A 27,624-nucleotide genomic window follows, 5' to 3' on the forward strand; every position below is an offset into this window, starting at 1 on the left:
AGTGCGAATAAGGTCGATGGAGCAAGAGGTGAGTCTCATGGATGAGATGAACCCTGAGAGGACATGAGGGGAAATGACAGAGAAACTAGAGAAAGGGATGGGTTCAGGGCTCGGGAAAGGATGAAATTTACAGACAGTTTGGCCGGTGAGCTAGTGGAAGGGAGGGAAGCAGCAGAGGCAGCTGATCAGATTGTCTCCATCTTAGTGACAGAGAAGCTCCATGAGCTCCTCACACTTGTTGTTGGAGGTGAGGATGGAGGAGACAGGGGGGAGGGAGAGCAATTCAATAAGAACTGAATTATGTTCAGAGAAATTAAAAAGATTCAACACAGTCTGTGTTTGTAACACAAAGCTGATTTAATTGACTTTTTAACCGGAATATTAGCCTCGACAAGTGGCTGGCGTTTATTAACAGCATAAACAGAACATTATGAAGATGGTTCAGTCCTGAATGTGAGTAACAGCAAAATTTAATCACTGTAGTTACTTGTGAACTCTCTGGTGTCTGAGCAGGTGGGATGTAGTCGTACATCCCTTCCCACACTCAGAGCAGGTGAATGGTCTCTCCCCAGTGTGAACTCGCTGGTGTACAGAGAGTTGAGATGATCGCACAAACCCAGTCCCACAGTGAGAGCACCTGAACGGTCTCTCCTCAGTGTGAACACGTTGATGTCGTGTCAGTTCCCCAGATCTTTTAAAGCACTTCCCACAATCTGAGCATTTAAAAGGTCTCTCGTCAGTGTGAACTCGCTGGTGTGCAGTTAGTTGAATTGATCGTCTGAACCCAGCCTCACAGTGAGAGCATCTGAAAGGTCTCTCATCAGTGTGAAAAAGCTGATGGGAAGTCAGTTTCTCAGAGGTTTTGTAGCATTTCTCACAGTTTGGACATTTAAAAGGTTTCTTGTCTGTGTGAACTCGCTGGTGTGTCAGCAGGATCGATGAGGTAGTGAATCCCTTCCCACACTCAGAGCAGATAAATGGCCTCTCCCCAGTGTGAACTCGCTGGTGTTTCAGCAGGTCAGATGACTGAATGAATCCCTTCCCACACTCGGAGCAGGTGAATGGCCTCTCCCCAGAGTGAACTCGCTGGTGAACAGTGAGGTCAGACGATCGTCTGAACCCAGTCCCACAGTGAGAGCACCGGAATGGCCTCTCCTCAGTGTGAACACGTTGATGGCGCATCAGTTCCCCAGAACTTTTATAGCACTTTCCACAGTCTGGACATTTGAAAGGTCTCTCCTCAGTGTGAACTCGCTGGTGACTCAGCAGGTGGGCTGAAATAGTAAATCCCTTCCCACACTCGGAGCAGGTGAATGGCCTCTCGCTGGAGTGAACTCGCTGGTGTGTGAACAGAGAGGATGACTGAGTGAATCCCTTCCCACATGTGGGGCAGGTGAATGGCCTCTCCCCAGTGTGACTGCGCCAATGCATTTCCAGCTTGGATGGGGAAATGAATCCCTTCCCACAGTCCCCACATTTCCACAGTTTCTCCTCAGTGTGACTGCAATTGTGTCTCCACAGGTCAGATGATTGTCTGAAGCCGTGTCCACACACACAACACGTGTACGGATTCTCCCCACTGTGAAATGGGCTTTTTCCTTCCATGTTCCAAATCTGATGATATCAAAGTTACGATAAATTGAGCCACTCCGTCAGCTTCCCAACGGCAAACTCTCCACTTCTAACACCCTGTAAAATATCTACAATGTGGTTGACTCTTAAAATGTCCTCTGAAACTCAGTTCAAGGGCTAATAGGAATGGGTGATGAATGCTGGCCCAGCCAGGGACACCAACAGTGTGAATGAATTAGGAAAAATATCTGCCATCCTTACCCAGTCTGGTCTAACTATATATCAAGAGCAATGTGGTTGACTCTTAAAATGTCCTGAGATGGCCAAGCAAACCACTCAGTTCAAGCACAATTAGGGATGGACAATAAATGCTGGCCTAGTCAGCAATTCCCATGGACAAATAAAAAATTCCCGGAGACTCCAGTCCAATCCGGGAGAGTTGGTAACTGGTCCAGGCTCACAGCGCATGCGCCCTGCTGCACATTGTTCCTGTAAAGTTGGCGGCCGCTAACCCGGGCCTGGAGCCGCTCAGATCCGACTCTATTCGGTGCTGATTGAAACGGTACCGGGAACATGTTATCTGGATTGAGGCGTCCACAGGTATTTATGAAGCCTCCCAGCCCACTCCGCTGCTTCTATCCCTCCCCGGTCACCCAGCGGCTCCATTACTGAACCTCACTCCATTGTTTCTTTCCGACTCCTCGCAGCTCCAGTCACAGCCCGGCCTGTGCATGCTCTGGTCAGAGTCAGACACTGCGCACGCTCCAGTCACAGCCAGGTACTGCGCTTGCGCAATAATTGCAGTAATGTGGATAGGACACAGTCTCACCCGCAGAGAATGTTGGGTAATCACCTCACCATTCAAACCCATATTGTTCAATAGAAAATACGATTTGCGATCTGATTATGATTGGTACCATTGGGCCAAGGTTCAAATGTGTTACTTCAATTCATTTGGCAACTAAGCAGCATAGGCCTTCCAGCACATTTCTGTCCTGGGTGTGATTGACAACATAACAATCACCTGCATTTAGATGTGAACTCGTTGGGGTGAACAAGTGATTTGTGCCTTCTTAGACAGAACAGTTAAACTATCCCTCGCCAATAAGAGGGGTAGTTAAAATGCTTTGAGCTTTTAAAGTTATAGAGTGTTAACCACTGAGGAAATCCCTTTGCGAACGTTAAGTGTTTGAGTGGTCTTCCTCTGGTGTAATTCTGCTGTTCTATCGGTAAATGGGATGACTGAGTCAATTTTCACATTCAGCTGGGAAATAATTTGTTGATGGTGGGATTTAATCCAAAGGTTTACAGCTCAGACGGGAATCTCAAAAATTGGGCAAAAAATGCTGGCCTTGCCAGCAATGTCCACACCCCATGAATTATTATTATTTTTAAATAGTTCCTTTTGACGTGCTCTCCATCTCCCTGTCTCCTTCTTCCTCAAAGCATCAAACTTAAGGGAAAAGCATATAGCTACACAGAGGTGAGTGGCAGGTCAGATGATTGGCTGGAATATAAAGAACAGTAGAGAATGACTAAAAGGTTAATTGGAAGAAAAACATTAGAGTATGAGAGGAAGTTAGCTGTTAATGTAAAAATGAATAGCAAGAGTTTCTATAGGTATTCGAAAAGGAAAAGAGGAATAAGGTGAGTGTTGGCTCTCAAGAAAATGAGAATGGGGAGTAATAGTAGATAGTAAATGGCCAATGAAATAAACAAATCTTTGCTTCTGTCTTCACTATAGAAAATACAAAACCAGCCAGTCCTAGCCGTAAATCAGGAGGTGGAAGGGAGAGAGGAACTAGGAGAAATTACAATGACGTGGGAAGCTGTACTGAGCTGCAGCTGACAAGTCTCTGGGTCACGATGGAATTCATCCTAGCATCTTAAGAAGGTGGTTAATGAGATAGTGACAGTAGATTTGTTGGTGTTAATTTTCCAAAGTTCCCTAGATTCTGGAGAGGTTCCATCAGACTGGAAAGTAGCAAATATAAGCCCTCTAATTCAAGAATGGATGGTGGCATAAGACAGGAAATTTAGGCCAGTTCGATAGACATCTGTTGTGGGGAAGATGTTAGAATCAATCATTAAAGAGGTTATAGCTGGCCACTTTGGAAAAACTCAAGGTAATCAGGAAGAGTTAGCATGGTTTAATGAGATTGTGTTTAACCAATTGGAGTTCTTTGAAGAAGTAACGTGTGGATAGAAGGGAACCTGTGGATCTGCTGAATTGAATTCCAGAAAACATGTGATAAGGTGCCACATCAAAGGTTATCATGGAAAACAAAAGCTAGTAGTGCAGGGGGTAACATATTACCCCCTGCACTGCTTCTGATAGAAGATTCGCTGTCAGAAAGTAGAGAGAATGCATATTTATTGTTTAACATGGGAATGGAGGTGAATGTAATGCTGAGACCAGTAGCAATCTGTGTGGTTGTTCTTGATGCTGTCAGAGTGAGTTCACCCTCACAGGCAGGAAGACTGTTCACTGTGATAACATCAAACTGACGCCGGCTGTTTCATTCTCAGGTATCACAACTTCCTGTTTCTCTGCTGCCGGTTCCAAACCTCACATCTCACTTCTGAGCAGAAAATAAATCCAGGAACCACAATCTGGTGAGAACATCTGTCAATGCGGCCTTTATCTGTCCACAGAGTCAGGGCAGAGTCACACTGATCACATTGCGGTGACATTTACAAATGAGCCTATTATTTCTGTTCAGAGTTTCCATTCCCAGATATAACTGGCTGTGTTTGTGGATCAGTCAGAGTTCGCTCTGATCCCCATAGCCGGGAACTGATAGCCTGCTCCCTTATATTTTATATCATTGTGTGTTGCTTGTTTCCTGTTTCTCAGCTTTTATCTTTGACAACCTCATCTTTCTGCTTTTTAAAATCTCTCTCAATTTTTCTCTCAGTCTTTCTGTCTCTCCTTTCCTCTGTATCTTTCTCAGGTTTTGTGTGTTCCTATTTAATCAAGATGTTCAAAATCATGAAGAGTTTCTGATTGATTATAGAAGGAAAATCAGGGAGAAAAGCAGAAAACCTCGGCAGGTCCTGCAGCATCTGTTCAGAGAGAAACAGTTAACATTTTGAGTCCATATGATTCTTCAGGACAGGAAAAACGTGGGTTTTTAGATCAGGGAATATGATGGGGAGATTTAATAGAGATGTTTAAAATGACAAATGATTTATGATAGTGTCAATGGAGAGGAACTGTTTCCCAGGAGCAGGAGGGTCTGTAAGCAGAGGACACAGAGATTTAACATAATTGACAGCCTAACTTTAGGGCATGATAAGGAGATTGTTTTACACAATGATTTGATGTGATCTGGAATGCACAAACTGACAGGTGCTAGAAGCAGGTTTGATAGTGACTTTCAAAGGGAATTGGATAAATACTTGCAGAAGGTAAATTGGCAGAGTGATGGTGAATGGGATTAATTGGACAGTTCACTCGTCTTTGTGACATTCTGAATATTTCTATTTGACTTTATGTGGAATTTGCACATTCTCTCCATGTCCGCGTGGAGAAGCAACTGGGTTTTTATGACAATCCAGCAGCTTCATGGTGACTATTTCCTCCTGCTGGCCCCAGAAATTACCAGATTCATTCAGCTCAATTTGACAACCTGCCTTTGTGTTGTTGTGGGTTCTCTCTCACTCCCTTTTTTCTGTTTTAAATCAATTTCACAGGGTTTTAGAAGGGGACGATTTGCGGTCTGGTCTCAAACAAAACATCACATCAGGATCTGACGGAGTCACCCTTAATATCATAGCCTGAATATCACTGGACTTTGAACATGGAAGGAGAAAGCATTCGTCACAGTGGGGAGAAACCATACACGTGTTCTGTGTGTGGACGAGGCTTCAACCAATCATCTGATCTGTCAAAGCACGAATGCAGTCACAGCGGGGGGATGACTTGGAAATGTGAGGAATGTGCAGCAGTATTCAGATCCTCAGCTGAGCTGGAAACTCACCAGTGTGCTCACACTGGGGAAAGACCAATCAGCTGCTCTGAGTGTGGGAAAGGATTCAGTCACTTATCCCAGCTAATGATACACCAGCGAGTTCACACTGGGGAGAGACCATTCACCTGTTGTGAGTGTGGGAAGAAATTCACTCAGTCATCCAACTTACGGACACACCAGCGAGGTCATTCAGGGGAGAAACCATTTACCTGCTCCAGATGTGGAAAGAAATTCCCTCATTTGTCTCATCTGCTGGCTCACCAGCAAGTTCACACTGACCAGAAACCTTTTAATTGTTCAGACTGCGGGAAATGTTTTAAAAGTTCCAGGGAACTGTTGTCCCATCAACGTGTTCACACTGATGAGAAACCATTCAGGTGCTCTCATTGTGGGACTGGGTTCAGACATTCATCTCATCTCATTGTACACCAGCGAGTTCACACTGGGGAGAGGCCGTTCACCTGCTCTGACTGTGGGAAGGGATTCACTCAGTTATCCAACCTGCTGACACACCAGCGAGGCCACACTGAAGAGAAACCGTTCACCTGTTCCCAATGTGGGAAGGGATTCACTCGATCATCTGACCTCCTGACACATCAGCTTGTTCACACTGGGGAGAGACCGTTCACATGCTCCAAGTGTGGAAAGGGATTCACTACCTCATCGCACTTGCTGAGACACCAGCGAATTCACTCTGGCGAGAGGCGGTTCATCTGCTCCGAGTGTGGGAAGGGATTCACTCAGTCATCTGACCTGCTGACCCACCAGCGAATTCATGAGTAACTACAATGATTAGATTTTGTGGTTAATCAAGTCAGGAATGAACATTGCTGATCAGGGTCTATTTCTGCTGATAATAAACTCCAGCCTACTTATAGATGTTAATATTCTCGATAAAAGTCAAATAAATCAGCTTTATGTTAAATACCAATGTCTGAATCTTTTAACATCACAAACACAAGGTAGTTCCTTTTCAAAGGCTCCCTCAAGCTCTCTGTCCTCTCCAACACTCTCTCCTGGTTAAAAGTGATTGTTATAATCTGCCTCTCCAATCATGGTTTTGTCCATTTATCCAAATATTTCCCATGTGACTCCGTTTTTTCTTTCTCAAACTCCTCTGAAGCATAGTGGGATGTTTTATTACATTAAACATGTTCTATAAAGACATAAGAACTAGGAGCAGGTGTAGGCCATCTGGCCCCTCGAGCCTGCTCCGCCATTCAATAAGATCATTGATCTTTTTGTGGACTCAGCTCCGCTTACCCACCCACTGACCATAACCCTTAATTCATTTACTGTTCAAACATTTATCTATCTGGCCTTGAAAACATTCAATGAGGTAGCCTCAACTGCTTCAGTGGACAGGGAATTCCACAGATTCACAAGTTCCTCCTCAACTCAGTCCTAAATCTGCTCTGCCTTATTTTGAGGCCATGACCCCTAGTTCTAGTTTCACCTGCCAATGGAAACAACCTCCTTATTTCTATCTTATCCATTCCCTTCATAATCTTATATGTTTCTATAAGATCTCCCCTCATTCTTCTGAATTCCAATGAGTATAGTCCCAGTCTACTTAGTCTTTCTCCAAAAGCCAACCCTCTCAATTCCAGAATCAACCTCATGAACTTCCTCTGCACCCCCTCCAGTGTCAGGATATCCTTTCTCAAATAAGGAGACCAAAACTGTACATAGTACTCCAGGTGTGGCCTCACCAACAACTTATACAAGTTGTTACTGTTTCTCAAGTCAGTTTGTACACAGTAAGATTCCACAAACAGCAGTCAGACCAATTGAAGAAGGGAAAGGGTTAATGTATTTTGTACCTAAAAGGTTGAACTTTGTACTTAGAATGTATCACAAGCATGACCCTTCATTATGGCTAATCCCCTTGTTTATAGTGCTTCAGGCATGAATATAAGTTATTTATTCATGGTTTCATTCTTTAACTTCATTCTTATAAAGACAGACAGCAAGATATCAATGTAATGTTTGTAAAGTCTTACCTTTTCTACAAGCTTGTCTGTGGTTTGAGGAAGGAAGGCAATTACAAGATGTGGAGCATGATAACGGCCATTTAAAGGAGGACTCCCGCTGGGCCAGCTACAATTGTGCCGGTAACTTCAAAGGAAGGGCCGTGGAAGAGCAGGAAACCTCAGACTGTATCGTGACTACAGCTGCCAGAGAACTGGACTTTGATTCATGACCAGACCAGTGTTTGTGTCGTGACTGGTGCTGGGAGCCATAATGTATATATATCCCCACTTTTCTGTGTTCAGGGAGAACTTTGGCTTCCGCTTTCAAGGGGTCAAGTTGTCCCGTGAGCTTGTGAGAATAAAGCCTACTTTATTTTGACTCATACCAGCCTCAGAGGTATTTTTTACCTACTACACCGACTAACCCATAGTAGTGTTAGTTAAGGCAGGAATGTTGGTCCCACTGCAGCAGGAGAACTCCCCTGTGGACAGTCTGTGGAGTTTTTGAGCTCTCCTGAGCTGAGAGTGGATCTGATTGAACTGTCAGGCCTGCAGTGGACCTTGAAGAACCGCTGTCTGGGATCTTTCCTCTCGATTCACTGATTCAAATCTTTTTGGCCAACCAAATAAACTAACTTAAATTTCAATTCACTCACTCCCAGCTAAAGTTGTTCCTGATCAGTCACATAATTAACTTTGAATATCAATCCCTATTTAACCTTTGGAGCAAAATCTACAAAATCAAAATCAGCTGTAAAAGAGAAAGAAAGTTCTTGTGTTCATTCAGAAACTTTCACACCCTTAGAGCATCCCAAAGTGATTCAGTCAATGATAGATTTTGGAAGGAAGAATGAGGAGAGGCAGAATAAACTAAATGGGACAATTTTAAACAGAATGCAGGAATGCAGTGACTTGGGAGTGGATGTAAACAAATGCTTTACTGTGACAGGACAAGTTGATCAAGCTGTTTAAATATAAAACTAATAGGTTCTCCGTTTATTAATGGAGACATGGAGTACAAAAGCAAGACAATTATAGTAAATCTTAATAAATCACTGATTAATCCCCAGCTGAAATATTGTGTTCAATGCTGAGCACCGCACTTTGGGAAAGATGTCAAGGTCTTGGAGAGGGTGCAGGGAAAATTTCCCAGAATAGTATCAGGGATGAGAGGTTTTAGTTCTGTGGAGAGACTGCAGCAGCTGGGATTGTTCTTATTCAAGCTGAGAAGGTTAAGGAATGATTTAATAGAGGTGTGGATTTTTAAAAAACATTTCCCATCTCCATCGGGAGAAATTGTTTCCATTGTGGGGATGGTTGGTAACCACAGATCCCGGATTTAAAATAATTAGCAAAATATCCAGGATGGAGTAGAGATAATTTTACTCAGTGAATTATGACGATCTGGAACACATTGTCTGAATGACTGGTGGAGATCCAACAGTAACTTTCAGAAGTGATTTAGACTGATCGCTCTGCTTGTGAGTCTTTGGCACATTCACAAACCTACTCAGTAGCCATGGCAACAGACACTCGATTTCAGCAACTTGTGTGGAATTTCCATTTTAAAGTGTCATCATTCATTGTACATTAGGCCACATCTATAAACCTGTTTCTCACACCTCCAATGAAGAGGGACAAATGTGGATGGATGGATCACTTTGAGAAGTTCTTTGCTGTCTGATGTGATTTACCCTCTCAAAGGCCCATTCATAAACCTTATTTTTGGGGTCTTACATCAATCACTTATTCAATTGTCCATTAGTCAAGCACAGATAATCAAGGTAATCCCTCCTATTCCCATCGAATATTCATGAAGTCATTTTGTGGCTCATTGCTTGCTCGGACATCCGGCTTAATCGTTACTCAGACAGTTGGTTTCCACGTGGGTCATGACAACCCCCCAAGCCGATCAAGTTTGTCTTGTTTCAGGTTCTGTGCTACAGAAGTGTCTTTGGCAGAGACAACAGGTCCACACTGTCCTGTGTTTATCAACCCAGGAAGCTTTCCTGATAAGAAAAGGAGTGAGAGAGAGACCCCCATAATAGTCAATACATTTCCAAAGATTTATATAAGGTTATTGGTGATTTCTTAAAGATGTCCCCACCAAGAGAGGGATTATCCTTATTGACATCTCAACTGATTTCAGACGAACCTCACCATTTTAAGCTGTTTCCAAGCTTGCTTTCCTAATTTCTGAATGACATTCCCTGGATAACAGACTGAAGCTACTCGAATGATCAGAATCAGCCACACAAATCCATAAGCTGCCATCGAGAGTAAATGTCAAAACTTTTCCAGTAAGTGTGATAACTGTTGACTTCGATTCATCCTCCCCACCTGCAGATCATCTTTCACAATTCTAAATTATTGACATGCTGTAAATACATCTGGTTCAAACACACGTTCATGCACGAACTTTAAAGATTCTCCAGGTCTCTGTTCACTTGCATCCACCTTGTGGATATTTTCTAACTGATTCTGGACCTCATCAATTTGTCCTTTGTGAACCGGTTTAGAAATCCTATTGAGGATATACTCGTAATCCGTGTCACCCTCTTCTCCAATCCACAGGATATCTCTCACCCCCGGCCGGCCTGTTTTCTCTCAGACTATCTATCGGTCATTCCCTGTAATGAGGCAGTGCCATTGTATCGTCCTGGCTTCACTTAGGAACTTCTCCATTCATGTTTAACGAAAACTGATCCCACTCCGAACACCACTTGTAAGATTTAGCTTCACAAATCACAGATTACCCAAAAAGGGTGTTGAGCTCAGAAGTGACTTAAAGTAGTTCATTGAGGAACAACAGTTTAAGTGTGATGCAGAAGGCAAATAAACAGGAAAAACCCACAAACTGACAGGTGAGAATGATTTACCAGTCCCAGAGGACAAACAGGGTGACACAGAGAGAGTGCTGGTCTCTGTAGCTGGTGGCTGCAGTCTCCTCTGAATGGTTAACTGTTGTGAGCCAGAGTGCGGGTGTTGGGCTGAAGCCAGTACGGATCACTTCAAAATCTCTTCGCTCTCGAGAGCCTGTTTTAACCTTCACGCAGACAGTTAGATTACATGAGGGTCATGAGATCGAAGGCCTGTGCTGCAAACAGAGTTAACTGGTCTGTCCTGTGTTTGTCAGCCAGTAACCTGCTGTAGAAGCTTTCTTCATAAGACAGTGAGCTACTTCTATAATAATCCAGAAATTTCTTAAGATTTTATAGGGTTATCGGACAGTGATTTTTTTTTTACAGCCTAGTACTTGGATTGGAACTTGTGTGCACTCCCGAGCTGAGGGGAATACTTTTTTGATTTGATTTGATTTATTGTCACATGTATTAGTATACAGTGAAAAGTATTGTTTCTTGTGCGCTATACAGACAAGCATACTGTTCATAAAGAAGGAAACGAGAGAGTGCAGAATGTAGTGTTACAATCACAGCCAGTCATAGCTAGGGTGCAGAGAAGGATCAACTTAATGTGAGGTAGGTGCATTCAAAAGTCTGATGGCAGCAGGGAAGAAGCTGTTCTTGAGTCAGTTGTATGTGACCTCAAACTTTTGTATCTTTTTCCCCGAGGAAAGAAGGTGGAAGAAAGTATGTCTGGGGTGCATGGGGTCCTTAATTATGCTGGCTGCTTTGCCGAGGCAGCGGGAAGTGTAGACAGAGTCAATGGATGGGAGGCTGGTTTGCGTGATGGATTGGGCTACATTCACGACCTTTTGTAGTTTCTTGCGTCTTGGGCAGAGCAGGAGCCATACCAAGCTGTGATACAACCAGAAAGAATGCTTTCTTTGGTGCATCTGTAAAAGTTGGTGAGAGTCGTAACTGACATGCCAAATTTCCTCAGTCTTCTGAGAAAGTAGAGGCACTGGTGAGCTTTCTTAACTATAGTGTCGGCATGGGGGGACCAGGACAGGTTGTTGGTGATCTGGACATGTAAAAACTTGAAGCTCTCGACCCTTTCTACTTCGTCCCCGTTGATGTAGACAGGGACATGTTCTTCTTTACGCTTCCTGAAGTCGATGACAATCTCCTTTGTTTTGTTGACATTGAGGGAGAGATTATTGTTGCCGCACCAGTTCACCAGATTCTCTATCTCATTCCTGTTCTCTGTCTCGTCATTGTTTGAGATCCGACCCACTATGGTGGTGTCGTCAGCAAACTTGAAAATCGAAATTCTGGACCCACAGGAGGGGTAAGATTTGGGAACTCACGATTCTCCATCAATTCTCATTCCCCTTCTTTCTGGTGGATAATGGAGGTGTCACTGTGTGTAATGTGCAAGTCAGTAAGAATTGTCAGCAAGGATTAATCAGCACTTTCTAATTGGAGATGTTCATCAGTGGAACCTCTCAGACACTGAATTGTAGAGTTTGTACCAAAGATCAATTTAGGATTGAAGTAAAAGTTCAGAATCTTGTTGTAAACTAATTTCTGATGAGAGTTGCTGAGTTATGGGGAAAGATCAGAGGCAGCGGTTCTTAAAGGGAAGCTGCAGCCCTGAGAACACAATCAGCTCTAGATCGAGAATTTTAAACTTCAGCCCAGTTACAGGGATTATTAACATCAACAAAACAAAATCCAAACTAGATAAAACTAGAACCAGAGGCCACAACCTCAGGCTAAAGGGACAATCCTTTAAAACAGAGATGAGGAGGAATTTCTTCAGCCAGGAAATGGTGAATCTGTGGAACTCTTTGCCACAGAAGGCTGTGGAGGTCAGGTCATTGAGTGTCTTTAAGACAGAGATAGATCAGAGATCAGGGGTTATGGGGAAAAGGCAGGAGAATGGGCATGAGAAAAAAATCAGCCATGATTGAATGGCGGAGCAGACTCGATGGGCCGAATGGCCTAATTCTGCTCCTATGTCTTATGGACTTATGAACTGTCAGTATTGAACTGCACTAACAGCAGAATCCAATCCCTGCAGTTAATTGTGAACTCGTTGGTGCCGCAGCAGGCTGCCAGACTGAGTGAATCCCTTCCCACACTCGGAGCAGGTGAATGGCCTCTCCCTTGTGTGAACATGCTGGTGTCTCCTCAGGTGCGATGAACAAGTGAATTTGTTCCCACACTCAGAGCAGGTGAATGGTCTCTCTCCAGTGTGTGTTCGCTGGTGTGTCTGCAGGTGAGATAACTGAGAAAATTTATTCCCACACTCAGAGCAGATGAATGGCTTCTCCCCAGTGTGAACTCGCTGGTGTACACTGAGCTGGGCTGAAGACCTGAATCTCTTTCCACAGGAAGTGCAGCTGAACAGCTTTTCCTCAGTGTGAATTCGCTGGTGACTTAGCAAATCAGAGGGCCCAGTGAATCCTTTCCCACATACAGGGCAGGTGAATGGTCTCTCCCCAGTGTGAACTTGCTGGTGTTTCAGCAGATTGGATGACTGAATGAATCCTTTTCCACACTCAGGGCAGGTGAACTGTGTCTCCCCAGTGTGAACTCGCTGGTGTCTCGACAGGTCAGATAACTGAGTGAATCTCTTTCCACACTCCAAGCAGATGAATGGTCTCTCTCCAGTGTGAAACCGCTGGTGTGTTAGCAATTGGGATGACTGAGTGAATCCTTTCCCACACTCTGAGCAGATGAACGGCCTCTCCCCAGTGTGACTGCGCTGATGAATTTCCAGCAGGGATGGAGAATTGAATCCTTTCCCACACTCCCCACATTTCCACGGTTTCTCCATGGTGTTGGTGTCCTTGTGTCCCTCCAGGTTGGATGATCAGTTGAAGCCTCATGAACACACAGAACACGTGGACAATTTCTCCTCACTGTGAACTGTGTGATGTTTTTTCAGGCTGTGTAACTGGTTAAAGCTCTTTCCACAGTCAGTTCACTGGAACACTCTCACTCGGGTGTGTGTGTGTCTCGGTGCTTTTCCATTCACACTGATATTTCAAACCTTTTCCCACAGGCAGAACAGACAAACATTTCTCCTTCCACATTCGAAGACTGATGATATTCAAATCCTGATTAATCGAGTGACTCTGTCGGCTCTTTACATGATACTTGGTTTGAGTTTCTCGTCTGCAAATCCTCCCGTTTTAATTCTCTGCAAAAAGAGTTTACAAAGTCGTCACCGGAAGAACAGGAAATTCTAGTTCCTATGGAACACTTTGATCTCTTGATCCCCAAAGTTGCAAATTCCTGTCCCACTCATGTCTTTAGTTTAAAATTTTCCTCTTTGTGTTCAAATCTCTCCAGGGCTTCATCCCTCCCTATCTCTATATTATCCTCCAGCCCCGCAACCCGCTGAGATATCTGTGCTGCTCTAATTCTGGCCTCTTGTACATTCACTATTTAATTGCTCCACCATTTGAGACCATGCCTTCAGTCTCTCATCCCCAAACTCTGAAACCCTCCCCCTTCACCTCTCCCTCTAGCTGCTGTATTTTTGTCCTTTAAGGCACTGGAGTATTGCTAAAAACCTTTTGTATCTTATACTCATCTGGACAGACACAAACATACCAAATTGTAAAGATTATCAGTTGGACTTGTGAAGTGTTTTACTTACACTTGCGAGCAGCTATATATAGTCAAACACAGGGAGCTGTCCTCTGCATGTAGAAGGAACATGTCCAAGCAATGGGCCTTTTCTGAAACTAAACAAAGGCAGGAGTGATAGTTCCCTGGTGCATTCTCCATGGCAACATCCTAACCAATCAGAACTGACTGTCGAACCAGTCAATACATGTTCCTCATGCAGCAGCAATTGTTGTTTGCTTTGAAAAATTGTATTTCTGCATCTGTCTGGAGGAGTGCAAGATGAAAAGCTTCAAAAACACATCTCTTTCAATCAGCAATACTTAAATTCCATACTACTGAGCGACCATGGGTTTACAATTCTATTATTGCTGATCTGAAAGTCCCAGTGAACGCACATTTTATGAATGGCTTATTGCCACCTATAAAGATCATGCATAAAAACAGAAAATGCTGGATAAACTCAGCAAGAATGGGAGCAATTGTGGAGAGAAACAAAGTTAATGTCTGAGTCCATGTGACCCTTCTACAGAACATAAAAAAGATATAAATGATAAACTTGAAGAGGGGTGGGGCAGAATGGAAAGCTAGTGATCGGTCAGAGTTAAGGAGAGATTGATAATGATGTCAGGGGCTTGAGAAAAAAGAGGGTGTTAATGGAATCATTAGGGATTGAAGAATGTTGACTGTGGCAAAGGTTAGATACGGAATGTGTTAATGGAAGATCAGAGGTCAGTACTCAGTGGGAGCAAAACTGAACAACAAGGGACAGTGGCCATGCAGGGCAGTTGTGTTGGGACAAGCCAAGAGGAACTGAATAGCAGAAAACAAAAAAGGAGAGTGAAGATGGAAGGGAAAGTTCACATTCTAAAGATGTTGAATGCAATGTTGAGTCCAGAAGACTGTAACTTGCCCAATTGGAAGATGAGGTGTTTTTCATTCAGTTTGCATTGTGTATCACTGAAGCATTGCAGCAGACCAAGGGTGGGCATGAGAGCAAGATGCTGAGTTGAAATGGTAAGTGACCGGAAGGTTGGGGTCAAGCTTGGGGCTGGAGTGAAAGATGTTTCCACAAAGCAGTCACCCAGTGTATGTTTAATATCCCCAATGTAGAGGAGACCACAAAGGGAGCAGTGAATATAATTCACCAAGTTGGAGGAAGTATAAGTGAAATGCTGCATCACCTGAAAGGAGTATTTCTCCTTGGGCAATGAGCAGGTAAAGAGGCAGATGTTGTACATTCTGCGATTGCATGGAGATTGCGCATGCACTTGAGTGCACATTGCCCCGCATAAAGATGGCAGCAGCGCATGCGCTTTGGTGCAGATTGCCTCTATAAAGATGGTGGCCGGTATCTGGGGTCTCTCCTGGAGAAAGATCGCCGCGCCGAGCAAACGCGGGACCGAAAGCTTATTGAGGGTTTAGTGAAGCCGAGGGCTTATGAAGCCTCTCCAACTTACCTGCTGGCTCTATTTATGTTTACGGATTTATTTTTGGCTCTGGATCCGCACTCGCCCTTTGCAAAACTCGCATTTTAAAACCTCTCGCTCGAGCTCTTGCCTTCCGTCTCTACCGACTGCGCATGTGCCAACACAATGATTGACACCGATTCCGGACCAATCGGAAGAGGAGATGCTGGAGGTCAGAGGGTGAGCGGCTGATGCTCCAACCAATCGGACTGAATGAGGGGCGGGGTCGGGCTGAGAATGAAACATGCGCAGTGTCGGTGCGGTATCGGGATGAAGGCGATCGGATTCTCAATGCACCGCCCGGGGACACAGAGAGACTCATCCAAACACTGAACTGGGATCTCAGCCCAGGGAGGAGGGTGAGTGTGTGGGACCAGCATCTAAACTGGGATCTTAGCTCAGGGAGGAGAGAGAGAGAGAATGTGGGACCAGCATCTGAACTGGGACCTCAGCCCAAGGAGGAGGGAGAGTGTGTGGGACCGACATTTAAAAGAGAGGAAAAAATGTTCCAGAGAAACTGGAATTGTCTGTTCAGAATTTCTATCCTGTTCTGACAGCGATTAAATTTGTAAACTTTTGCAGAATATTGGAAGTGAGGATTTACAGCCAAAAGTTCAAACCAAACATCACATCAAGATCAAACAGAGTGGCTCAATTCATCAGGATCTGAATATCATCAGATTTTAAATGTGGAAGGAGAAATGTTTGTTCTGATTTGACTTGGGTAGAGATTTGAAGAATTCGTGTGACTGGAAAAGCACCGAGTCTCTCTCTCTCACACACACACACACACACACACACACAAGTGAGAGTGTTCCAGTGAACTGACTGTGGAAAGAGCTTTAACCAGTTACACAGTCTGAAAAAAACATCACATCATTCAGTGAGGAGAAACTGTACACTTATTCTGTGTGTGGACGAGATTTCAACTGATCATCCAACCTGGAGAGACACAAGGACCCTGATACCATGGAGAAACCACAGAAATGTGAGGACTGTGGGAAGGGATTCAATTACCCATCCCAGCTGGAAAAGCATCGACGCAGTCACACAGGAGAGAGACCATTCACCTGCTCCATGTGTGGGAAGGGATTTGCTGACTCATTCTGCCTCCAGTCACACTTGCAAGCTCACGCTGAGGTTAAGCTATTCTGCTGCACATCCTGTGGGAAAATGTTTAGGTATTCATCCAACCTCATTGTACATCAGCAAGTTCACACTAGGGAGAAACCATTTACCTGCACTGTGTGTAGGAGGGGATTCACTTGGTCATCCCACCTGCTGAGACACCATCGAGTTCACACTGGGGCGAGGCCTGTCACCTATTCTGTGTGTGGGAAGGGATTCATTCTGCCCAAGACCACAAGGAACTACAAAAGGTCGTGAATGTAGCCCAATCCATCACACAACCTAGCCTCCCATCCATTGACTCTGTCTACACTTCCCTCTGCCTCGGCAAAGCAGCTAGCATAATTAAGGACCTCACACACACCAGACATACTCTCTTCTGTCGGGAAAAAGATACACAAGTCTGAGGTCAAGTACCAACTGACTCAAGAACAGTTTCTTCCCTGCTGCCAACAGACTATTGAATGGTCTTGCATTGCATTAAGTTGATCTTTCTCTACACCTTACTAAGACTGTAACACTACGTTCTGCACCCTCTCCTTTCCTTCTCTATGAACGGTATGCTTTGTATAGCGCGCAAGAAACAATGCTTTTCACTGTATACTAATACACATAATAATAAATCAAATCAGAATCACAGTGACACTTCCATTATCCACCAGAAAAAAGGGAAATGGTCCCGTCTGGTCCAGAAATACCGGGAATGGAGACGAGTCCAATTGAAGTAATGGACGAAATAAATTGCCCTCTAATCTCTTATAAAATCTTGAATTAAATATATAGAAAGGGCTCGCTCTTGCTCTGTTATGAAGAAAGCTTCCACAGCAGCCTGCTGGCTGACAACACAGTACAGGCTTGTTATCTTTGCTCAGGTCATGTAGCCAGGGATCCCTGGCTGACAAGGGACATTGAGGCTCTGGTCAGGTAAAAGAAGGAAGCATACATTGGGTTTAGGCAATCAGGGACAAGTGAATCACTTGATGTGATTAAAAAGTGTAAGAGAACACTTCAGAGAGCAATCAGGAGGGCAGAAAGAGGGTATGATATAGATCTGGCAGGAAAGGTTAAAGAAAATCCCAAGAGGCTCTATAGCTATATTAAGAATAAAAGTGTGGCTACAGACAGAATAGATCTTCTTAAAAATCAGCATAGCTGTCTGTGTGTGGAGCCACAGGAGATGGCTGAGATTTTTAATGAATATTTCTCCCCATGTTTACTGAGGAGAATATCATGGGTGCTAAAGAAATAAGAGGTTATGTATTGGGCCACACACATGTTACTTGGGTGGAAATATCTTCAGCCTGAATGCACTTTAAGGTGGATAAATCCCCTGGGCCTGATCAAGTGTATTCTTGGATCTTTTGGGGGGCTAGGGAAGAAATTGCAGAGGCCCTTGCAGAGATATTTGCTTCTTCTCTTCCACTGGCAAAGTTCTGGAAGATTGAAGCTCATGTTGTTCCGTTGTTTAAGACGAGTAGCAAAGAGAAGCCTGGTAATTGCAGGCCGCTGAGCCTGACATCAGTGCTGGATAAATGACTGGAGAGAATTCTGAGGGACAGGTTCAGTGGTCGGCATGGACCAGTTGGGCCAAGGACCTGTTTCTGTGCTTTATTGCTCTATGGCCAGTGCTCCATTTGTTATCGGTCTTTATACTTCGAACAAGCTTTCTCTCATACTCAAATTTTTTCTCCCTTATCATTCTTTTCATCATTCTTGGCCATTTTTAATATTCTGACCAGTTGTCTGACCTGCCAGTCACCGTTGCACAATTGTATTTGTTAGAGTGGGCCAAGGCTGAGGCAGCTGTGTGATATATATTTTAAAAAGAGAATAGACCAACGTTTCAAGTGTGGATGACCCTTTTGTCAAGAGTTCTCCACAGATGCTGTCAGACCCGCTGAGATTTTCCAGCATTTGCTGTTTTTGTTTCAGATCGCAGCATCCGCAATATTTTGCCTTTAAATGTATTTATATATCCTTGTGGACTGTGTTAACAAATGAATTACTGACTGATATATAAAGCATCATGGGATTTAGCAGGCTTGACCACATTCCTATAGCTATTCAGTCATTAAAGGCACAATCATGGAGCATTAAACTTGCCCAGCAGGGCCTCTCGTATCAGCAGACAGGCAGCTGCTTTGTAAGACAGCTACAAGTAGAGACAAAGTCAGAGATAAGAGTGTCCTGAGAAGAGAGATTCATTGTGAAGGCTCAGGGATGGTTGATGGATGTAGCAATTCTCATTCCCCAAAAGCTGTGAATCCCTGTCCCACACACTCTCCCTCCATTCTCACTCTGCTGTATCTAATATTCACCCTCCCAATTCTCCTGAAGGTGCTGATTCAAGCTGATTGACAGATCCATGTCCTGGACACAGAGAGCTGGAAATCTCCATGCAGGCTCCCAGACAGATATATGTCTATCTGACTGGACTAACAATGTGTGGAATGTACAGACTGGGGGAACAATGGGTGGGGGCGAGGCTCCCGGGTCCGCGCGCCTGAACCCGGAGACGTCACCGCGGAGCAGAGTGAATGCTATTGGCTGATTCAGGCAGGGCTCCATTGTGCCGTCACAATGACTCAGAGGGGCGTTCCCAGCACACAGTGTCCCATTGGCAGCAATATCACCGATTACAGAAGCAAAACACTGCGGATTGGACACCAGCTCAGAGCGGCTGGCGGTCAAAGCCCCGCCCACCCCCCACGTGGGCCCGGGTTCCGCCCCCACATTGTCTACATGCGGCAGATTGACCAATGGCAACCCGTGCAGGACCGGATGGGCGCTGGTCCTCCAGCCAATCAAAGTCCGGGACTTGTATGCATGGCTGCACGCAGCTTCCTCCATTGTTGCCCAGCAAAGCTGCTCCTCTCTGAATGAAGATTGAACTTCAGACAGAACTCATATTGTACTGTATCTACCTTAGATATTTCCAGTCATTCGTCTCTTGCCTATTAGAGTCATTAGTGTTTGGATTTCTTTTCCACAGGGATGAGTGGAGGGTGAGAGTCATTGAATATATTCCAGGGTGAGTTAAACTGATTTTTGATTGATAAAGGCGTCAAGCGTTATGGGGAACAGGTAGGAAAATGGAGAGAAAGTTAAGATGAGGAGGGATTTCCTCACTCAAGTATGTGCGTAGTTTTGGAATTATGCACCCCACGCTGAGGTCGATCAGCCAATTCTCAATCAATGATTGAGGCAGTTCGATGGGCTGAATGGCCAACTGCAGCTCCGATTTCTTATGATTTCTATGTGCTGGAGAGGAAGCAGTGAGCATGGATCTGTCAATCAGCCTCAATCAGCACCTTCAGGAGAATTGGGAGGGTGAATATTAGATACAGCAGAGTGAGAATGGAGGGAGAGTGTGTGGGATGGAGATTTACAGCTTTTGGGAAATGAGGGAGGAAATAATGTTCCATAGAAACTGGAATTGTGTCTTCTGAATTTCTATCCTGTTCTGACAGTGATGGCTTTAATAAACTCATTTTACAGGATATTGAAAGAGGAATCGCATTCCGAAATCTCAAATGTCACGTCGAGATCTGACAGAGTCATATTCCTTGGGAGCTGAATATCATCGGCCTTTGAATCTAGAAGGAGAAACGTTTGTCCAGTCTGTCGATTTGAAAAGATTTCAAACATCAGTGTGACTGGAAAAGCACCAACACACTGCCACACTCGAGTGAGAGTCTTCCAGTGCACTGACTAAAGAGCTTTAACCAGTTACACAGCCTGAATAAATATCACATAATTCACAGCGGGGAGAGACTGTACTCGTGTTCTGTGTTTGAACGAGGCTTCAACTGATTGTCCACCCAAGAGAGAGGCAAGGACACCTGCACCATGGAGAAACCATGGAAATGTGCGGACTGTGGGAAGAGATACAGAACCCCATCCCTGCTGGAAGCTCATCGGCGCAGCCACACTGGGGAGAGGCCGTTCATCTGCTCTCACTGTAGAGAGGGATTCACTCGGTTATCCATCCTGAAGCAACACCAGCGAGTTCACACTGGGGAGAGGCCGTTCACTTGCTCTAAGTGTGGGGAGGGATTCACTCAGGCATCCGCTCTGTGGAGACACAAGCAGGTTCACACTGGGGAGAAACCATTCACCTGCTCTCAGTGTGAGAAGGGATTCACTCGGTTATCCCAGCTGCAGACACACCAGCGAGTTCACACTGGGGAGAGGCCATTCATCTGCTCTCAGTGTGGGGAGGGATTCACTGACTTATCCAGCCTACGGTCACACCAGCGAGTTCACACTGGGGAGAGGCCATTCACCTGCTCTCAGTGTGGGAAGGGATTCACTCAGTCATCCACCCTGCAGAAACACCAGCGAGTTCACACTGGGGAGAAACCGTTCACTTGCTCTCAGTGTGGGAAGGGATTCAGTCAGTCATCCAATCTGCAGATACACCAGCGGGTTCACACTGGGGGGAAACCGTTCACATGCTCTCAGTGTGGGAAGCGATTCACTCTGTCATCCACCCTGCGGAGACACCAGCGAGTTCACACTGGGGAGAAACCATTCACCTGCTCTCAGTGTGGAAGGGGATTCACTCAGTCATCCAATCTGCAGACACACCAGCGAGTTCACACTGGAGAGAGGCCATTCACCTGCTCTCAGTGTGGGAAGGGATTCAGAGTTTCATCCCAGCTGCTGAGACACCAACAGGTTCACGAGTGATTCCAGGGGTTGGATTCTGCTGTTATTGTTTCTGCTCTCAATTACATCCAGGACTGCATTTTGTTCATTCTCACAGTTGGTCAATGGGGAGGGTCAGAGGGTTTCTTTCTGCTGGACTGGCTGGTCTCACAACTTTGCCTCCAGTGGGCTGATGCTCTTTGAGTCTTGTTGTGAATATCTGGTTTCAGATTTCACAAGGATCACAGAGTGACCGGTTGTGAGGAAGTTCAGAGATATTTAGTCAGCATTTCTGTTTGAAACTCCCCAAATGCCCATCCAATTTCCTTTGTAATTGTTTATTGTCTCCACTTCCACCACCCTTGTAGGCAGCGAGTTCCAGGTCATTACCATTCGCTGCACCAAAATATTCTTCCTCACAACCCTTGCATTTCTCACTGTATTGAATAACTGTGTAAGCTGTCTGTATCTGTGACTTGGAGCTGAGAGTTGTATTAGAGTGATGTCTCTGTGATTACTGTATTAGAGAGCTGTGTCAGAGCTGTGACTTTGAGCTGTATCACAGGAGGGTGGTCTTCCAGAGCTTTCTCTGGGGTTGTTCCCTCCAGGTTTGAAACATGAATAAACTATTGTAACATGTCCCTGGGTCTCCTGTGGTTAGTTGGAAGAAATACATCACAACAGGACAATAAGGGAATTGGAATAACTCACCTTGTGTGTGGTTGAATGGAATATATCAATCTAGTGTCCACCTACATTCCAGTGAAAGGCTGGAATGTGTAGATGGGATGAATAAGTTGATCACTTTCTCTGGGAGATATTTACATCCTTGTCCATGAACTTTGTTTTAAAGAAATCCACATTTGAAAGCCCAGCCACTCAATGAAACATCAGCTCCATAACAGGGGAAGATAAGAAAGACAGACACTCATTTTGAACTTTTCATCAATACATCTGAGAGTTAAGAATGTGTGACATGATTTTGGGATACCGGAGTGAGTGTGTAGATGTGATTTGTTACATGTGAAAAATAGCAAGCCTAAATTCATGGTGAGATGGAGTGAAGAGCGGGTCCCAAACACACACAGCTACTTGAGACACAACAGGAGATGAAATGGTTAATGTGGCCAGGGGATTGAGACAACATTGTGACATCATCAAGGCACTGACACACACTCCAGAGAGAAACTGAGTTCAAAACAATCAGGATCCAATTAAACACACTGCACATGCTCACAAAGTGAGGAAAATTACAGTAAAATGGGTCATATTATAGATTGGGACAATTGAGGTCTTGGGAGAAATAATACTGAGTAAGAACTGTCCACAGTTGGACAGGGGTAAGGAGAGAGCTGGAGAATCTTTTACATCCATGTTGATCTGTTGATTGAAGGACCTGTCCTAACGTACAAGTAACCGAGAACTCACGGTGTTCCTTCAGGAGAAAAGTTTGATTAGATGTTACCCCAGGTGGGACCAGAATAGAACTCGAAAATAACGGAGTGAAATTGAGTGAGGGGTCAGAGAGAAAGTTCTCCTCCCCCTCAAGGTGTGGACTGTAAGAATCCTGGGGGACCCCCTACTTTGGGTTTTCTTGCTAATTAGTGAATATGATATTCGATTCTATGACTGGCTGTGCATTTATTTTGAATTTGATTGTTACACTTCTCCTGTTTTTATTCCTGTTGTGATTACGCTCTGGGTAAGGATGGTTGACAGGTGACAGGATGGGAAGTTGTGGTTTGGGTCATTGACCAAATGTTTTATTGATCCGAAAGGTGTAAAAGGGGCCAAACTTCAGCAGAAATGCAGCAGAGCTGAGAACAGACGACTTGCTGTGTGGGAGCAGGGAGATAAACAGCTCCCAGAGGACAGAGAAAACAGGAGTGCCTTGAATCCTGGATGACACCTGTGTGTCAAGGCCACCATGTTTTCACTGCTTGGCATGGGAATGCTGACTCCCTGAACCAGGGACGGAGCGTGGGAAGACAATTGTTTGAGAGTTTGACGTGGCTTGGGCAAGTACAGATGGTTCAATGACAGGTTTTGTAATTGGTTCATTCAAATGTTAGCCGGGCAATGATTGGGTTAAATCAGTCTCCATAGACTTTGTGATGTAACAAAGTATAAGAGGGGATTCCCCGAGCACAGAGATTAGTCGAGGTTTTACATATTGCATTGACTGGTGCCATGGCATCTGGTGCAGAGCAGGGAGCATTTCCGTGGAGATGCTGCTTCTACCCAGAGTGTAATGGTAATGCTGCTGCACTTTGATACGACTGCTCAGACATTAGCCTGTGTCAGCTCTTATTGATACTGAATAAAATCTAACCACTGTCACCAATAAGAGTCATCACTGGGAATCATTTCAGAGTTTGGGAAAAGGGGAGAAAGGGTTAATTGATTCCCTGAACCCCATTTTCTAACATCACTGAGTCAAAAATAAAATCCCATCTCCCCCTCTGGCTCCTTTGCCAATTACCTCAGAGGGACTCACTTTCTGTTAAAGAGCCTGCCAACCCCTCTCACCCACTTTCCCTAAAGTGCATCAATCTCATCAGGAAAAGTCCAAAACAATCAAATATTTTTACTGACAAAAGTTTATTAATGAAACAGAACATGGTTAAAACAAACAGAAAATGACTTGAGGATCAAAGACAACCAGAGTAAAGGGATGTTCACAATGTTCTGGACACAACTGGATTCTCTTCAGCTCCTCTGTCCCCTGTTCCTGTGACTCCCCGCTTTGGACACAGGGACACTGAACCCCGGGGGTCACGTCACCATCAGCCCCGGTCACCTCCTCCGGTGCCCTGATTGGTTGGAGGCCCATTTCCCAGTCAGTTCTCCAGCAGCTTCCTGTCTCTCTATTAGTGCAACGCCCAGGGCAGTTTCCAAACTGGGGCGCAGGCCTCGTTATTCTCAGCTAAATTCAGCCCTCAGCTCCGTCGCCTGGCTGTCATTGACATGAGCAATAGAGAGACAGAAAGGTGCCCCAGGCTCAAATGGGAAGTCAAAACTTGTGGGTCTAAATCAACACTTCAACATTTGTCAGTCAAATCCATGTTATTTACACTGGGGGTTTTTATGATGAGATTAACTGAAGTGTTCGGCTGGTCAGCAAGCTCGAGAAGCACTGATTCCAGATTGTTCAATACTTCTGTCTTGAATCACAAAAGATTCTCACTTTATTCCCTTCCTGAACTGAATGCCATCATCCTGAGCAGCTGTGGGTGTCACCTCTCTGTGTAAACTCCTGCCCCTTTTTATAAGGCTCTCTCATTCCTTATAGTGGGTCAATTCTTTCATGGTTGAGGATCGCTCTGTGATGCAGTGAGTGTTTATCCGGTCAATCAATGTTTCTGATGTCAGTCGGAACGTCCATCGTTACTTTTCACCTGTTTCTTACTCTGTGTTTTATAAAAATAAAGTTTATAAACTTTTACAGAATGGTCAGCTTTAAGGTTTCTGTAGTTGGTGATGAGGTCATCCTAAGGTCAAAGCCTCTCTCTTTTCTACTTCCCACTTAACTCAAGCGTTGTGTAGAATATTCCATTCGGGGGAGGTGGTGGGAATGTCTCTGGCCGAGTAATGCAGAGACCCAGCAAAGGATCTGGGGACAGGCAGCTGGTGGGATTTGAATTCAGTGAATCAATCTGGAATTATATAAAGTTAGTGTCAGAAACGGTGACCATGAAACTATCGACTGTTGTAAAAATCCATCCAGTTCACCCTATTAATGCTCCTATTAGGGAGGGAAATCTGCCATCCTTACCCGGTCTGGCCTACATGTGAATCCAGACCCACACAGCAATGTGGGTGACTCTTAGCTGCCCCTCTGAAATGGCTGAGCAAGTCACTCCGTTCAGGGGCAATTAGGAGATGAGCAACGTGTGCTGGGGCTTTGCCAGCAGTGTTCACATCCCAGGGAAGAATAAAGAATATTCCACGGAAAGTGATGGGTGATTTGAAATGAATTGAAAGGTCAGGAGGTGCTCGTATCGTCCAGAGCTGCTTTTCAATGGATCCTCCTGTTTAAAATAAAAACACATCAGTGTGCCCCTTTCCCAGACACACTGACCTTGGAATATCACAATGCTGTTTTTAAACATTCCTATGTTAAAGAATCAGTCATTTAGAATTGTGAAACAGACAGAAATTAAATGTTCCGTTTTTCCTGGGATCCTCCTGTGCCTGGCACCGGTGTCCTGAACAAGGTTATTAACATTCTCTGGGTTAAAGGTTCCTCCTGGTTCTTGCTGTCTGTTGTGTCCTTTGTCACGGTCGGTACCAGGACATTTCTATTGAAAGGTTGTTAAGAAATTCCAGTGAATTCCAGCCCCTTGTGTAACGTTCCATTTGGTGTGTGTCAGATTCAGAGATGTCCACGTGTGTGTGAAAAGGGTTCTGGGTAAGGGTTTTAACCCTTCTTTCCCCGTTAGTAACAATGAGCCCTGTATTCAATTCTAAAGTATAAAGTCCTCATTCGATATCAATTCTACCTGTTATCTACATTTCACCAACCAGTCTATATTTTCATCACAGGACTGCAGTGGGAGCACCGTCAACATCTTACTCACTTGATCGATTTTATCGAGGGGGTGACGAAGGTGGTCGATGAGGGTAGAGCAGTGGATGTTGTGAACATGGATTTTAGAAAGGCTTTCGACAAGGTCCCTCATGGTCGGCTCATCCAGAAGATTAAGATGCATGGGATTCACGGTAACTTGGCCGCTTGGTTTCAGAATTGACTTACCCATAGAAGTCAGAGAGTAGTGGTGGAGGGTGTTTTTCTGGCTGAAGGTCCGTGACGAGTGGTGTTCTGCAGGGATCCGTACTGGGATCTCTGTTGTTCGTGATATATATAAAAGCCTGGATGAAAACGTGGATGGGTGGGTTAGTAAGTTTGCAGATGACACAAAGCTAGGCGGAGTTGTAGATAGTGTAAAAGGTTGTCAAAAGGTACAGCAGGATATAGATCAGCTACAGATATGGGCGAAGAAATGGCAGATGAAGTTTAATCCGGGCAAGTGTGAGGTGCTGCACGTTGGGATATTAAATGTTAAGGGTAAGTATACAGTTAATGGCAGATCCGTGAACAGCATTGAAGTACAGACGGATCTTGGGGTTCAAGTCCATAGCTCCCTGAATTTGGACACAAGTAGACAAGGTTGTAAAGAAGGCATATGGTATGCTTGCCTTTATTGAGTACAAGAGTCAGGATGATATGTTGCAGCTTTATAAAACATCGGTTCGGCCTCATTTAAAATATTGCATTCAATTCCGGTTGCCCTCTTACAGAAAGGATGCCGAGGCTTTGAAGAAGGTACAGAGGAGGTTTTCCAGGATGCTGCCTGGATTAGATGATATAAGTTATGACAAACGAGGGTTGTTTTCTCTGGAGCAGCAGAGGGTGAGGGGAGACCTGATAGAAATCTATAAAATTATGAGAGACATTGATAGGGCTGACAGTTAGAATCTTTTTCCCAGAGTTGGTATGTCCAATACCAGGGGACACGCACTGATGGTGAGAGAGGGAAAGTTCAAAGGAGATGTGAGAGATAAGTTTTTTTACACAGAGAGTGGTAGGTGGCTGGAACGCACTGCCAGGGTTGGTGGTGGAGGCAGATACGATAGGGGCATTTAAGGGGCTTTTAAATAAGCACATGAATACATAAGGAATAGAGGAATATGGACCAAGGGCAGGCAGAAACGATTAATTTAATTTGGCATCATGTTCAACACAACATCGTGGGCCAAAACATCTGTTCCTTTGCTGTACTGTTCTATGTTCTATTTGTGATCTCCATTTAGAAAAAGGAAATAGAGGCACTGGAGAAGGAGCAAGAAAGATTCACAAGAATAATCCCAGAACTGTAATCACTTGTGAACTCACTGGTGTTTCACCAAGTTTGCTGACTGAGTGAATCCCTTCCCAGTCAGAGCAGGTGACCAGCCTCTGCCTGGTGTGAATGCGCTGGTGGGGCATCAGGTCTTGAGAGTTTTTGAAGCCAGGCCCACAGTCAGACATTTAAAGGGTCTGTCCCGGATGTGAGTGTTATTGTGTCTGGGCAAGCTGGATAACCGAATAATTCCTTTCGCACTCACCGAGCAGCTGAATGGTCTCTCCCTGGTGTGAACTTGCTGGTGCTTCACCAAGTTTGCTGACTGAGTGACTCCCTTCCCACAGTCAGAGCAGGTGACCAACCTGCTGAAGATATTCTAAACCTTTTTGAGCAGTGAGAGCAGCTGAATGGTCTCTCTTCAGTGTGAATGTGCTGGTGGATCATCAGTTCACAAGAGCTTTTGAACCTGGCCTCTCAGTCAGAGCATTTAAAGGGGCTCTCGTTGGTGTGAGTGACTTTGTGTGTCAGCA

The 27,624-nt window shown here is 44.7% G+C and overlaps 2 protein-coding genes across 2 annotated transcripts in view; one reads left to right on the top strand and one right to left on the bottom strand.

Moving 5' to 3' along the window:
* Positions 1-386: 386 nt before the first annotated feature.
* LOC144489983 (uncharacterized) lies at positions 387-1,634 on the bottom strand. Its single transcript, XM_078207808.1, has 2 exons — positions 704-1,634; positions 387-637 (listed from the first exon to the last, which is right to left on the bottom strand). The coding sequence occupies exons 1-2, from the start codon at positions 1,603-1,605 to the stop codon at positions 484-486; spliced, it is 1,056 nt and encodes a 351-aa protein (XP_078063934.1). The 5' UTR covers positions 1,606-1,634; the 3' UTR covers positions 387-483.
* A 2,513-nt stretch (positions 1,635-4,147) lies between these two features.
* The window catches only part of LOC144489981 (uncharacterized), a 35,558-nt gene continuing 12,081 nt past the window's right edge, over positions 4,148-27,624 (top strand). Inside the window, exons 1-5 of the mRNA XM_078207805.1 lie at positions 4,148-4,188; positions 5,269-6,289; positions 17,751-17,760; positions 20,595-21,242; positions 26,550-26,574. Of these exons, the coding sequence (XP_078063931.1) occupies positions 5,376-6,289; positions 17,751-17,760; positions 20,595-21,242; positions 26,550-26,574 (1,597 nt within the window). The 5' untranslated portion in view covers positions 4,148-4,188; positions 5,269-5,375. The remainder of the gene's footprint in view (positions 4,189-5,268; positions 6,290-17,750; positions 17,761-20,594; positions 21,243-26,549; positions 26,575-27,624) is intronic.

The sequence above is a fragment of the Mustelus asterias genome, unplaced genomic scaffold, assembly GCF_964213995.1.
Source record: "Mustelus asterias unplaced genomic scaffold, sMusAst1.hap1.1 HAP1_SCAFFOLD_2735, whole genome shotgun sequence".
NCBI lineage: Eukaryota > Metazoa > Chordata > Chondrichthyes > Carcharhiniformes > Triakidae > Mustelus > Mustelus asterias.

What these genes read in the sequence shown, in the direction of transcription:
- LOC144489983 (XM_078207808.1), bottom strand. Translation starts at nt 1,605, where the DNA reads ATGGAAGGAAAAAGCCCATTTCACAGTGGGGAGAATCCGTACACGTGT. An exon ending in AAATGCTCAGATTGTGGGAA is followed by an intron (nt 638 to 703) that starts GTGCTTTAAAAG and finishes GAGACCGTTCAG; the next exon opens with GTGCTCTCACTGTGGGACTG.